General features: G+C 43.4%; 1 protein-coding gene across 1 annotated transcript; it reads left to right on the top strand.

The window, feature by feature from the left end:
* The first annotated feature begins 287 nt into the window (after positions 1 to 287).
* LOC109893945 (synapse differentiation-inducing gene protein 1-like) lies at positions 288 to 14,624 on the top strand. The gene is made up of 4 exons (XM_020487151.2): positions 288 to 834; positions 2,673 to 3,175; positions 12,828 to 12,965; positions 13,838 to 14,624. The coding sequence occupies exons 2-4, from the start codon at positions 2,744 to 2,746 to the stop codon at positions 13,997 to 13,999; spliced, it is 732 nt and encodes a 243-aa protein (XP_020342740.1). The 5' UTR covers positions 288 to 834; positions 2,673 to 2,743; the 3' UTR covers positions 14,000 to 14,624.
* The last annotated feature ends 866 nt before the right edge of the window (positions 14,625 to 15,490 follow it).

The raw sequence follows: 15,490 nt of genomic DNA, 5'->3' as shown, positions 1-15,490 counted from the left end.
TCGTTTTAGGAGGATCAGATGGTGACAGGGGTCTCAGCAGGGTCTTATTAATCTTATTAATCACTTAAACATATGTACTAATGATCTCTTACCTGGCTTGATTACTGTGGGCATTTTTGCTTACTTTTTGTTCTAAATAGAGACGGCATATTGGATTGTGTAAAAATGCAGGATGTCATAAAAAAGTTTTTAAAAAAGTATGCCTAAAAAATAAAAAGAGTACAGAGAAGTTAGAAGTAAAATGAGTAGGCTACTGATACTACAGTCATACTCAGTCACCCGCCGAGAGAAAAGGAACATAGAAGTCTGTGTCAGTCGATACTAGTGTAGGACATCAAGAGTGTCTGTCCATACGATGATGCTTGCGGCTGGAGGCATCATCACCGGCACCGCGCACTGAAACAAATGAGCAGCGGTGATTTTACGACAAAAGCAAACTCAGTAGACTAGGCTACAACCGACTTTGTAGCCTATCGCAGTGGATGGAAAACATATATTCAACGTACTTTATATGAGCTATAGCTATTATTGATTGTTATTTAGAGAGTTATTGCGGAAGTGAAACTATGTGGTGAGTGTGCGTAATCAACACCTCTCCAATACGCAGCAGTCTTGTCAGCTCAGCGAGCGCGGTTCGTCATTGCATGCTCCAGCAGAGACTGAAAGTTACCTGCACATTGGTCCTCGTTGTCTTTTATCATTGTCTCCAATGTTATGTGAACAACATAGTTGCCGGGGTATGATTTGGAACCCCATTCCCTTTCCATCAGCTCCTGGACAACAGTAAAAGGGGAATGCTATTGAGGCAGTCCGTGGCAGGATCTTGTAGAATAGGTAAGATCGATGGACTCATTGATTACCTTGAATTGCCTGGAATTAATTGCATTACATACTGTCATGCATTTTCAATTCCATTAGCTATGAATAATTAATGTAATAACGTATTTATAGAGACAGACGGCGATTGATGAACGTGTGGAATATGAATGAATGTGTGACATTTCAGAATTGGGCATTCAATTAGCCATAGTGCTAGTCCAAATTGGACTAAGCACTGTAAAAGACTGCTAGAAATGATTTGTCATTTCAGATCATTGTTGTCACCTCTCAAAAATGTATTCTACTCAACGAGAGAGAGAGCAGCTCATGAGCCCCCTTCACGCTTACTAAACTGAGCTCTCCAACCAGAGACTCATATAAACATAAGTGCATGTCACTGTCTGTCTGATGAATTATTAGTGGACATAAAATATGCTCTCTGTTGTGTAATGTACTGTGAAGGGAACATTCCTATTTTCTGAAAAGCAACAGAGATGCATCCTCAAAGGCATATGAGAATCACTTTGTAATTCTAAAGCGAAGGCAGCACACTGAAAAAACACAAACCATAATTGATGCTTTGCCTTGAAATGCAGAGAAGGCACTTGCGTGCTGTGGGAATCTTCCCAAATGGACATGATTTTTCATAAAGTCAAAGGTCCAGGCTGAAATGACATTATTTCTCCAGCCCTTAGATAAGCTCCTTAATGTACATGTTCTGTGATATTGCTCCTGGGTGAATGAATCCCTCAAAACATTTCCTAGAACGAAGGATAAATTCATACTTAGAATTCCGTCCCGCCAAGCCTTCTTCTTCCACACAGAAACAGCTACACGATGACTAATCTGACATAGCCATCTTAATGCCATCCTTCCATATAAGACATATAAGATGCAGTGATTATGCTATAGGATACGGGATATATGCTCACTGGGTTTTTTCATTGCCTGAGATGTGTGAGAGAAAATTAAGCTTATATGCTCTCCTCTCATCAGAGCCTCAGTGAGTAAGCTTGGGTGGAAAGATTAATTAGCTGTACAAGAAGGTCATCTCATTGACCTCCTCTGGGACTGAGCTGATACGCTTTCGTTGGCTACTAGTTCTATTTATGCTAATTTCCCTGTCTGCTAGTGAGAGAGGGAATAGTGGTGAGTTTTCCCAGCATTTCAGAGCGCATGAATCATACTGCTTAAAACAACAAACCAGCTCACAGGAGGACATGTTACCCTGGCGACACGCTCCCCTGGTGCTGTTACTGACATTATTGAAATAGCATCTAGAGAATACACTTACCGCGAAAATACCTTTGCTATTTCCTTTGGTGCTTTGTTTAGCTTTTTAAAAGTCAAGTGTCTCAACAGTCAATATAACTGCAGCTTACTCATGACCTATGAGAGGCTTCCCCCCACTTCTAGAACTGGGTACTCCAACGATGCAGAGATGACTAGTTCATAGAGGGTATCTTAGCACTATGATCAGTATGCATTAAAAAATCCTCCAACATCTGTCTTCATCTCACTTGTTGGTCTGGAGGGAGCTTGGAAAATGATGGGGGACTTTTTACCACCATTTGTATATGAATTCAGGGGCATGAAATGTGCAACAGTGACAGATGGTAATATGGTGATTCATACCATGTGAGGTGTAATACTGTGTGAAGAATTTTCCCAGCCCATAAACCATGTCTCCAATCTACGTGTGCTGCATCAGCTTCTTCTGATCAACACCCTATATAGATGCATTTAGCTGATTCTATTGTAAATGCATCAGTGAGAGTTTCATACAATTGAATGTCATCACGTATCATATCTCATCCCACTTTCCATAACTATACCTGTCTTGTCCTTTCTAGCTCCCAGCCTGTTATCAACGTTTGCAGTCTATCCACTCTGATCTCCCTAAAGTCCCTCTCTGTCCCCCACCATGGAGAGTCTGAGTGAGCTGCAGAACCCGCTCCTAGATAAGACGAGCAGCAGACACATGGTCCACAACGACTACCAGGCTTACCAGGGCGACTACCCGAACCGTCAGTGCCAGGAGAACATCATTGGCTACTTCGTCACAGGGAGCAACGGCAAGACTAAGGCCCAGCAGTTTCTGGATGCCACCTCTCTGCACCTGGCAGTGGAGGCCTTCTATAGGCCCAACTTAATCCTGTACAAGGACGATGTCAGCCTCCAGAGCAAGGACTCTAAGAGTGAGAGCTCCGAGACCACCTTCACAGAGAACAAGGACAGTGTAGTGGGAGTGGAGGGAGCCCCCATAGAGGACCCTCAGGACAAACTGCTGGGAGAGAAGGATGTGAAGATCCAAACAGTCTCCTATGAGGTGGAGGAGGAGGGACATGAGTATGAGGTGAGAATTCACACAGAGGGCAACCAACTATAAGTGACCAGCTAGAACTTTGGATTTGGGATGTGATGATGCTCATACATGCAAAACATTGAGCGTTGTTAAAATCAAAAGTTTTTTTTTTCATTAGTGGAGAGCAGTTGGACATAGAAAACGAATAGGACAAATAAAATAACAAGGTTACCTCAAATTGTGTGTATTTTATTAGTTGTAGGGGATGTATATTAACAGAATAATCGGTCAGGGCACTCAATACTGTTCATGTTAATTAACAAAGCTCCCTACCTCTTGCTAATAGGCTGTTAAAGCTGCCAGCATGATTCATGCCTATTTGTTCCATCTAACCGTCTGTTCACTAAATGGAAAATTTGATGTATTTTATAGCACTTACAAATCCAATAGAGCGGTAGTTTTTCTGTTCCATAATTGTTGGCAAATCTCCCTGTTCATCTTTGATCATATCATTCCAGGCCTTTTGTTATGTTAGGACAAAACTGTGACTAACCACTGCAAATAAAAATGGTGACAGTGGGAGAGCAACTTCTTTAGAAAAGTGGCTACATCTAATTTCATGCAGTAGGGTTGTGAAATACCCAGTGCTGTGAGTTGGCAGCAGGGGAGTGATCCCTAACTGGTCTTACCATCGGTCCAGCTCCTGTCACTAGCAGATGGATAGACGCACAGCAGATACATTCATTAATGCCAGAATGCAGTGCTTTGAAAGTATTATTAAGTGGAGACTGGGCTGAAACATGGCCCCGAAACAGCAGATCAGTTATTCCAGGTCGATTCACAGAACAAATTCATCTAATAAAAATAAAAAATCAAGCATTTTGGCTAATTTTTCAGATGTAAGTGGTATGATTGCACATTCATTGGGGTTTCACACATCTTTCATCCCTGAGTCCTTTATGCTAAATCAATGTTTTCCGTGAAATAACAGGAGCACATTTTGTTTAGTCACCAATACATCAGCTAATGATAGGCTCACCATTTAGTCATTTTAACTTGTGGTTGATATAGAAAATAAGGATCTGCTGGAGTCCAAATCAAACCAAGATTCTTTATTTCTGAGCTCAGAGAGTAACAGATTTACATAGCGCACTGTAGACAGTCTGAATTCCGAAGCATTGGATGATAAGCGTATATCTATATAGTTTCCTGTTACTTTATCTATACAAGGATGCAGGATGATACTCCCAAGAACAGGAGATTATAGTCGGACAGATTCACATAGTTTCACAAGGTTAGTCACATACTCAGTTATGTGGACACATAAAATAAACATTTCCCATTACAAACTTTAAGACTTTTCTTTGGCAGCTGCTTCTCTTGGTTTTCCCCTCTGTTCGAAGCAGTTGTGTGTGTGTGTGTGCGTGTGTGCGTGCGTGTGTGTGTGCGTGTGTGTATGTGTGCGTGCATGGTACACTGTGTGTTGGTAGATGTAGTTCCAGGAATTGGAGATGGAGTGAGTGTGGCAGCCAGGTGGAGATCAGAGCTCTGCATAAGTCTTTTAAAGTGAACATGCTCTCAGCACACTAAGACAAGAGGGAAAGAGCCAGATGATAGATCTTCCATGTCAAAGCCAATATCTGCGATTAGTTATTCTACACGTGTTTGTGTTCATCATAAATGATTCCGGAAACTCTGCATCTGTATACAGACAAGACATGGTTCTCAGTAGGAATACAGGGATATGATGGATTTAACTATTCCACACGATAACACATGACTGGACCATGGCCTCAATGGCACCTATCTCAATTATTTTGTTTTGGTCAACTCTCGGGCAATGTTTTATATTTGTATTTGTCTTTATTATGGATCCCCATTAGCTGCTTCCAATCGCAGCAGCTACTCTTCCTAGGGTCCAGCAAAATTAAGGCAGTTATACAAATTTAAAAACATTACAATACATTCACAGATTTCACTATACACTGTGTGTCCTCAGGTCCCTACTCCACCACTACCACATATCTGCAATACAAAATCCATGTGTACGTGTGTGTTATCGTGTTATCATGTGTGTGTGCGTGTACGTGTTTGCGGCATGCATATTATTAATGTTAGCTCTCTGTGTACATCCAAGGGCCAGCCGTGCTGCCCTGTTCTGAGCCAACTGGTCGACTGGTCCAGGTGCAACAAAACTAGGGCATGTAAGGACCTGCCTTGTTGATAGTGCTGTTAAGAAGGTAGATCAGCCCTTTATTATGGACAGACTTCTCCCCATCTTAGCTACTGTTGTATCAAAATGAGATTTAGGCCTAGGTGTGGGTGGATGATGCCAGTGCCTAGTGACATGGGCCATGGCCGTCTCTGTGTGCCCTGAAGGTGTGCCCAGTGTCCCCTGCCGTCATTAACAAGCCTTCTGGTAGAGCAGCCTGAGGATAATTAACAGACCAGGGCAGTTGGTGAGTCTCATCAATTACACTGGCCTCAAAACGCACTGGTAGCTCAGCTTGCCACTACTGGCTGACTGGCTCACTGGCTGACTCACTGGCTCTCAGATTGGGTGTTAGTGTAATGCACCAGTGTCTGTCAGTTTGCCCACACCTAGGGGCTAGATTGTATCAGATCCGCGTAAGCCGACACCTGCAAAGCAGTTGTTTTGGCGGTGTTGGAGGTGGAACTGAGTTAGAGCTGTCAAATCCACAAGCGGCTCCCAAATAAAATAAAATACAATTTTTTGGTCACATACACATGGTTAGCAGATGTTAATGCGAGTGTAGTGAAATGCTTGTACTTCTAGTTCCGACAGCAGTAATATCTATCAAGTAATCTAGCAATTTCCCAACAACTACTTAATACACATAAATCTAAAGGGGTGAATGAGAATATGTACATATAAATATATGGATGAGTGATGGCCAAGCAGCATAGGAAAGGTGCAATAGATGGTATAAAATACAGTATATACATATGATATGAGTAATATAAGATATGTAAACATTATTGAAGTGGAATTATTTAAAGTGGCATTGTTTAAAGTGACAAGTGATCCATTTATTAAAGTGGCCAGTGATTGGGTCTCAATGTAGGCAGCAGCCTCTCTGAGTTAGTGACTGTTGTTTAACAGTCTGATGGCCTTGAGATAGAAGCAGTCTCTCGGTCCCAGCTTTGATGCACCTGTATTGACCTTGCCTTCTGGATGGTAGAGGTGTGAACAGGCAGTGGCTCGGGTGGTTGTCGTCCTTGATTATCTTTTTAGCCTTCCTGTGACATCGGGTGCTGTAGGTGTCATGGAGGGCAGGTAGTTTGCCCCCGGTGATGACGCCCTCACCTCGTCCCTGTAGGCTGTCTCATTGTTGTTAGTAATCAAGCCCACTACTGTTGTGTCGTCTGCAAACTTGATGATTGAATTGGAGGCGTGCATGGCCACGCAGTCAAGGGTGAACAGGGAGTACAGGAGGGGCTGTCCATGCACCCTTGTGGGCCCCAGTGATGTGGGTCAGCGAAGTGGAGATGTTGTTTCCTACCTTCACCACCTGGGCGGCCCGTCAGAAGGTCCAGGACCCAATTGCACAGGGCGGAGTTGAGACCCAGGGCCTCCAGCTTGGTGATGAGCTTGGAGGGTACTATGGTGTTGAATGCTGAGCTGTAGTCAATGAACAGTATTCTTACATAGGTATTCCTCTTGTCCAGATGGGATAGGGCAGTGTGCAGTGTGATGGCGATTGCATCGTCTGTGGACCTGTTGGGGCGGTATGCAAACTGAAGTGGGTCTAAGGTGGCAGGTAAGGTGGAGGTGATATGACCCTTGACTAGTCTCTCAAAGCACTTCATGATGACAGAAGTGAGTGCTACGGGGCGGTAGTCATTTAGTTTAGTTATTTTTGCCTTCTTGGGTACAGGAAAAATGGTGGCCATCTTGAAGTATGTGGGGTAAGCAGACTGGAATAGGGAGTGATTGAATATGTCCGTAAACACACGAGCCAGCTGATCTGTGCATGCTCTGAGGATGCAGCTTGGGATGCTGTCTGGGCCAGTAGCCTTGCGAGGGTTAACACGTTTAAATGTTTTACTCATGTCGGCAATGGAGAAGGAGAGGGGGGGGCGCAGTCCTTGTTAGCGGACTGCGACGGTGGCATTGTATTATCCTCAAAGCGGGCAAAGAAAGTGTTTAGTTTGTCTGGAAACGTGACGTTGGTGTCTGTGATGTGGCTGGTTTTCTTTTTGTAGTCTGTGATTTCCTGTAGACCCTTCCACATACGTCTCGTGTCTGAGCCGTTGAATTGCGACTCCACTTTGTCCCTGTACAGGCATTTCACTTGTTTGATTGCCTTGCGGAGGGAACAACTACACTGTTTATATTCAGCCTTACTCCCAGACCTCTTTCCATGGTTAAATGCAGTGGTTTGCGCTTTCAGTTTTGCGTGAATGTTGCCATCCATCCACGGTTTCTGGTTAGGGTAGGTTTTAATAGTAAAAGTGGGTACACCTCCAATGTACTTCTTTATAAACTCACTCACCGAGTCAGCATATAGATAGATGTTGTTATCTGAGGCTGACTGGAACATATCCCAGTCTGTGTGATCAGAACAATCTTGTAGTGTGGATTCCGATTGGTCAGACCCACGTTGAATGGTTCTAGTCACTGGTATATCCTGTTTGAGTTTCTGCCTATAAGACGGTAGGAGCAAGATGACGACATGGTTGGATTTGCCGAAGGGAGGGTGGGGGAGGGCTTTGTATGCATCGTGGAAGTTAGAGTAGCTGTGATCGAGTGTATTACCCCTGTGAGCAGTGCAATCAATATGCTGATAGAATTTCAGGTTGCCTTGTTCTCAAATTTGATTTGTTAAAATCCCCAACTACAATAAATGCAGCCTCAGGATACATGGTTTCCAGTTTACATTGAGTCCAGTGAAGTTGCTTGAGGGCCGTCTTTGGTGTCTGCTTGAGGGGGAATGTACACAGCTGTGACCATAACTGATGTGAATTCTCTTGGGAGGTAATATGGCAGGCGTATGAATGTAAAGAATTCTAGGTCTGGTGAGCAATAGGACTTGAGTTCCTGTATGTTGTTATGATTACACCATGAGTCGTTAAACGTGAAGCATACACCCCCGCCCTTCCTCTTCCCAGAGAGGTGTTTATCTCTGTTGATGCGATGTTATGGAGAAGCCCGGTGGCTGTACCGATTCCGACAACATATCGAGAGAGAGAGAGAGAGAAAGAGAGAGAGAGAGAGAGAGAGAGAGAGAGAGAGACATGTTTCTGTGAAACAGAGAATGTTACAATCTCTGATGTCTCTCTGGAAGGCAACCCTTGCTCGAATTTCATCTACCTTGTTGTCAAGAGACTGGACATTGACGAGTAGTATACTCTGGAGCGGTGGGCGATGTGCACGTCTACGGAGCCTGACAAGGAGGCCACTCCGTCTGCCACTCCATTTGCCGCTACTGCGGCGCCATTGTTTTGGGTCAGCTTCTGGGATTAGATCCACTGTCCTGGGTGGTGGTCCAAACAGAGGATCCGCTTAGGGAAAGTTGTATTCCTGGTCGTAATGCTGGTAAGTTGATGTCACTCTTATATCCAATAGTTCTTCCCGGCTGTATGTAATAAGACTTACGATTTCCTGGGGTAAGAATGTAAGAAATAATACATAAAAAACGAAATACTGCATAGTTTCCTAAGGACTCGAAGTGAGGCGACCAGCTCTGTCGGTGCTATTGGCTGCACAGAGTTGCATTAATAGAAATCCCTTGCAGCCTTGTTTACAAGTTTGAACACTGGAATGAGAGATGTAATCTACACCTCGATTAGGCTGATTATCATTATCCATCATTATTTAGTTTAAAGGGGCAGTGCTGTAAAAAAAAAAAGATTTTCCAAATTGTTATGATAATGGCCTTTTTGTGTAAGAATGGTTTGAAAAGAAATCCTGGAATTTCAGCCTGATGGATTTTTTGGCCCAGACCATGACATCCCGATCGGATCTGATTATTCTGACCAATGACCAGTCATCTTTTATTTCCATATGTATCCTGATACATTGAAGGGGTAAGCGGGTTAGGTTCTAGAGTTTAGACCAGGCCTATTTTCCATGGAGGGCCACATTAGAATATATTTCTGGCATCGTGGGCCAGAATCATATTACAGGATTATACATCATGTGTTTGACTGTGTTGACATATATCTACTGTAAATTATGTCCAGATATGCTACTTATTTTACTTTTTAACATGCACAGAAATAAACCACATCCATGTTCTCTTTTTGGTAGTTATTTTCATTATTAAACATGCAATAAACTACACGGAGAGAAAGATACATTGTGCATTCAGCACCATGGAGAGAACTCTTGTTAACGGGTATGTACAAAAACACAAGAAAGAGAGGGAGCTCAACGTTACATGTCTGTTCACATACATACAGTAGGTTGACCCAAACAGTACAAACATCTCTGAGCCTGGCTCCTAATCTTTGAAAAGTTTAATTCATTGAGAGATGCATAGAACCTCACTAGTTCTCCAATCACTGCATCAGACTGAAGATCGATAAGCTCAAGTTGCAGGTCAGTGGGAGCATTATCCACATTGAAGGTGAAAGGAGAGGAAACCAACAGCATGTCATTTTCCAACACTTTGAAATCCTCAAAACAAGAAGAAAACTCCCCGTTCAAAGCACACAGCAGCGATGTCTACTTCTCCCGCTGGTGATCTGATAGGGAACAGACTTGTAGTGTCGCAAGGTGGGTGAGATTGTTGGCTTCTACTTGATTGGTGAGGAGGAGTAATTTTCCCTTGAAGGCTTTGACAAGGTTGTACATCAGATGTGCAAAAAGGCCCTTCCCTTGTAGTTTGGAATTCAGTTCATTCATGAAGGCAAAATCAGCCAACCATTCTTTATCTTGCATTTGAGGGAAATCCACATATTTTCCTTTCATTTGCAGAAACTCAGCAATATCCGACTTCAGGTCCCACACCCTTTTAAGCACCTTCCCCAAAATCAGCCCCGAAATCAGCTATCTCACGTTTGTGTGGTAGGGTAGATCTGCATGACCCGACTGTCTCTTCCAAAAGTGAGACAAACTGCCTGTGGTTTAAAGATTTTGCTCTTATGAAGTTTACATCTTGAGTGACTGTATCCACAACATGGCTTATTTTCAGAACACATTTACAGAGCACCTCCTGATGAATAATGCAATGCAGGAAAATTATTTTCTGATCTGGGTTCAGCTCAGCTACTTGATCTTGTATCATTTTCAAAAGGCCAGTGTTTTTTCCTGTCAAGTTTGGGCACCCATCAGTGGTCACACTGGATAACTTTCAAAACTCCCAGCTTTGCCACACACTTATTCACCTCCTCCAATAAATATTTCCCTGTGGTTGTGCTCTTCATTGACTGCACTGAAGCAAGCTCCTCTGTAATTTCAAAGTCTGGGGTTATGCCTCATAAGAATATCAACAACTGCGCCGTGTCATGTGCATCACAGCTCTCATCCAGGGCCAAGGAGAAATAGGTTAAATCCTTTACCTTGTCTTTCACCTGTTGTTCCATATTCTCAGCGATGTCCTCCGCACGCCGTGTCGCTGTTCGTCTTGCCCGGGAAACATTTTCAAACAGCTCTTTCTTGTCGGGACAAAGTATTGCTGCAGTCAATTTTTTTTTTTCATGAATTTGCCCTCAGCGAATGACTTGTTATGTTTAGCAATTTTGTGGGACAGTGCATAGCTAGCTCTCGCCATTCCGTCTTTGGTGAATGCAATTTTGTGAAAAGTCCTTGCTGCTTTTGCAACTGAGAAAGCAACTCTTTCGATGCACTTGCCTTCTGCTCAGAAGACACTGATATATTTCTCTGCGTGCTTCGTCTGGAAGTGTCAGGACAAATTGTAGTCTTTCAAGACAGTGATGCTCTCTTTGCACACTAAGCACGCAGCTTTCCCTGATACCTCAATAAAGAAATATTTTGATGTCTACACATTGTCTACTTTCCTTTTCTTTGAAATCTTTGAAAAACAAATTTTGCGCAATTTCTAGCTAGCTGCTATTTGTAACTGTGACGTATGTGTCAGCCTGTCAGTCACTGTCTGTCCTCGTGCAGTTGTTATTTATACGTGCCTTCAAAATAATTGGCCCACAAGCGGTGGGAGTTAAATCATTACACAAAGGCGAGTATTCATTGGGCTTTTAATTTTAATTACAAATATGTTTTTCAAAACTTTATTATCGCAAATTATTTATGTGATCTGAGCATGATTCTACGGGCTGTGTTGAATCAGGTCGCGGGCTGCATACGGCCCCCAGGCCAGCCTTTTCCCAATACACAGTTGAATCTAGGCCCCAGTCTACAAATGTATCCACTGGAGCATGGGAATCCATTATAAATGTGCTTGGATGTGGAGAATCTCACCTGGTGCTTCAGGTGTACACCAGGAATGATATAGATAATTTCAAATGCCAATTGTGGGAAAAAGTCTCGTGAACATTGGTTATGCATGTGGGTCTCTGTGTGTAACTTCAAACATAATTGCTATAGCTTCCGTAGCTATATATGGTAAGTATTATGTAATACATTTTAGGCCCTCTGTCACTTTCTCTCTACAAGCACAGTACTTGTAGCATTTCATGCACAATGCAAGGACACTTCAAAATGCTTATCCCTCTCTCTATCATGTTTGCCAATGGGTGAGAGGGTGAGATGAGGGTTTTGCTGCTATGTCCACTTTGTCTACGCACTCTCCATGCCTCTTCCTCTCTCCTCTCGTCCTTTTTAAATTGGCTCATTTATTTTCAGCCCTGAACATCCATTTCCATTTTCTATCCTCCCTCAGTCCCACAGGTTTGTTTGATCCCTGTTAGTAACAAGACTAACAAATGTATCCTGTCCTGATGGAGGGACATTCATTTAAACAAACAGCATCTCCCGCTCTGGGAGAACTGCAAAGGTGAGGCCATCTCTTGTTAAAGGTCATCCCAGTGATGTGGCTCCTCGTGTTTTGCTATTCACTTTTGTCCCCGTGCCAGAGTGCCCACAGCAGCGTCTGACTGTCCTATTCATTAGCCCCTCAGCTACCCAGGGGCCTCTGAGGAAAATCAAGGTAGAGTATGGGAAGAGACCACACTGGCCCTTAGAACATTCACAGCCTTTCAAGCAAGACGGGCAAAATGACGAGGGGTGGTGGGGTGCGTGTGGAGAAAGGGAGGCAATTTAGCACATAAATGGCAATGTGTTCTTCCTGTTTCTCCTGTCATCTGGTGGGGATGAAACAATCTGTTAATCCAGTGTTATCTGTCATGCCGCTCATGGGTGTTGATAGAAATACAAATCTTCTCTGCCTGGCTGAGCCCATCATGTCCTACATGTAAGCAGAACAAGGGCAGATCTGCCTGGTGGTTCTTGTCATCTGATGTCAAACTGTTAGGTGTTACAGCAACGGTAACAGCAAGGTGTGGGATCACACATTATTGACAGTATCTCTATAGTGCAGAGTCGGATTCAGGTCCATGGAACAATGTTCTCTAATCTGATCCTACAACCTTGCTGATTATTGTTTTATAAATAAAAGTGATGTGCCCCTATTGGTGGGACACGCTTACTCACAGCACAAACTATACTGAGAACGCATCCAATTGTGGCAGTAGAATATGACACGAGTAGCTCACATACCAGGCCTGTCCGGTCCCCCCTCTCTCCTTTTCTCCTTCCCAGAGCGACAGCTCCAGTGACACTGAGAGTGAGGACAACTTCATCATGCTGCCCCCTCGGGACCACTTGGGCCTGGCCATCTTCTCCATGCTCTGCTGCTTCTGGCCCCTAGGGATCGCTGCCTTCTACTTCTCCCAGAGGGTGAGTCCAGGACCCAGGCCCCACTTCACCCCTTTATAGCTACTACCCTGTTATTAATGCTAATTACCCCCAGGACACTCTGGAAGGTCAGTAGGCACAAGTGCTCTCTCTCTCTCAAGTGCTAACACAGCCCATTTTCTACACCCGCCGCCCTCTACCAATTATTGCAGACCATTGACTGCGTAAACCGCATAGGTTCTGTCCCCTTTTACTCTTGTGAACACAAGCAGCAATACCACTGAAAGAGAAATGTAAACTGTGTACAGTTAAAACTAAAGGTTGACTGTGCCACATATGCAGTATGTTTTATTTGATTGTCATTTAGTCAATCAAAAGCCTCATAATACATGTTATTTTATGTTAGCAATACATTGCCCACATGACCGTCTAGCAGATACTATCTAGCTACATGTATTTTTCAGTAGATAATGAATAGACATGATCTGCTTCCTCTGGGACTCTCTCGCCATTGTGACATTGTGATTATATTGAACCCCAGGTCTATCTATAAATAGCAGCACTTTAGTGAGCAGGTCCTGAATGCAGCAGGTCCCCTCCCTGCCCCTTAATCCAACTACAATATATCTCAGTGGATCGCAACATCTCTCAAACTAATTGCAAAGACAATTAAAATGCAAAATGACCCTAATAAAGGATTCAAATGGGTTATGGGCCAGTCTTTTTCAGAGGGATCCAAAAACATCTAAACAACACATTAGTTACTGTCAAAACGGTAGTGACATAATTGCCATAGCAACTAATGGCTCCCCGGGAACAATTTATTGTTTTCTCTCCCTACAGTGAATTTACACCTACTCCAATTTTTCTCAGTCATATGAAATCATGACTAATTTCTCTCTCCTTTGTCTCAGACTAGCAAGGCCATGGCTAAGGGAGACTTCTCTAGGGCAGGCCGTAGCTCCAGAAGAGCCCTGTTCCTCGCTGCTCTCTCCATCACCATTGGGGCAGGGATGTACGTGGGGGTGGTGGTGGCCCTTGTAGCCTACCTGTCCAAGTCCAGGGGACACATATAGGAGCAGGACCAGGGCCACAGGGGAGAGTGCTTGGGAAATCTTCCCTGCTATGGCAACCCTGAAGCACCAGTCTACATGTGGCTCTGTAGGGATGTTTTGGTTTTGGAGCAGCTGAGAGGAGGAGAAGAAGGACCAGGGGGAGAGACAGCCACTTTTCTCTAGGTCTATCTACCTGGTAAGGATTTTTGAGGAATACAAAATAATGAGGGAAAACCCCTAAAGGAAAGAAGAACTATTGTCACACAATGACTGTTCTGCTCCTCTACTTGAATGAGATGAAAGATAGTGAAGTAGATGTGATGATACAGTACTACCTAAATTCCAGAACTAACCACCTATGATCATGGAGGCCCCATCCATATTTGTAGCTGTTCTCTGTAAATACTTCTTGTGCAGATGGTGTTTTTGGTCGTATTGATTTTCATGCCACAGTGAGTTATAATGAACCTGCCATTGTGTCTGAAATGCAAAACCAAGAAGGCGTTACTTTCATGATTATTCATCAAACTGTTCGCCAGTCCAGTCCAGGAGAATCAACTGCCATCCCTTAATAGACTCTAGACAAAGAAAACTGTGTTTATTGTGCACTGTATATCCTGTCAGAATAAATACATTGAATAATGAGTTTTCTGTTTCCTGTCTTTCTCTGTGGAGAGAGGCATCACTGACCGTGTAATAGAGGGACATCAGAATGCACTGTTGAACAATGTGAGTTACAGTACCAGTCTAAAGTTTGGACACACCTACTCATTCAACAGTTTTTCTTTATTGTACAATGTTCTACATTGTAGAATAATAGTGATGACATCAAAACTATCAAATAACACATTAAATAATTTAGTAACCAAAAAAGTTTTAAACAAATCTAAATATATTTTTGATTTGAGATTCTTCAAAGTATCCACCCTTTGCCTTGATAACAACTTTGCACACTTTTGGCATTCTCTCAACAAGCTTCATGAGGAATGCTTTTCCAACCATCTTGAAGGAGTTCCCACATATGCTGAGCCTTGTTGGCTGCTTTTCCTTCACTCTGCGGTCCAACTCATCCCAAACCATCTTAATTGGGTTGTTGTGGAGGCCAGGTCATCTGATGCAGCAACATCACTCTCCTTCCTGGTCAAATAGCCCTTACACAGCCTAGAGGTGGGTTTTGGGTAAAAAAATGATAATCCCACTAAGCACAAACCAGATGGGATGGCGTATTGCTGCAGAATGCTATGGTGGACATGCTGGTTAAGTGTGCCTTGAATTCTAAATAAATCACGGATAGTGTCACCAGCAAAGCACCCCCACACCATCACACCTCCTCCTCCATGCTTCACAGTGGGAACCACACATGGGGAGATCATTCATTCACCTATTCTGCGTCTCACAAAGACAGGGCAGTTGGAACCAAAAATCTCAAATTTGGACTCATCAGACCAAAGGACAGATTTCCACCGGTCTAATGTCCATTGCTCGTGTTTCTTGGCTCAAGCAAGTCTATTC

Source organism: Oncorhynchus kisutch, linkage group LG7 (genome assembly GCF_002021735.2).
Source record: "Oncorhynchus kisutch isolate 150728-3 linkage group LG7, Okis_V2, whole genome shotgun sequence".
NCBI classification, from domain to species: domain Eukaryota; kingdom Metazoa; phylum Chordata; class Actinopteri; order Salmoniformes; family Salmonidae; genus Oncorhynchus; species Oncorhynchus kisutch.
Note: the sequence above shows the minus strand (reverse complement) of the source record. Positions and strands in the feature narration are given on the sequence as shown.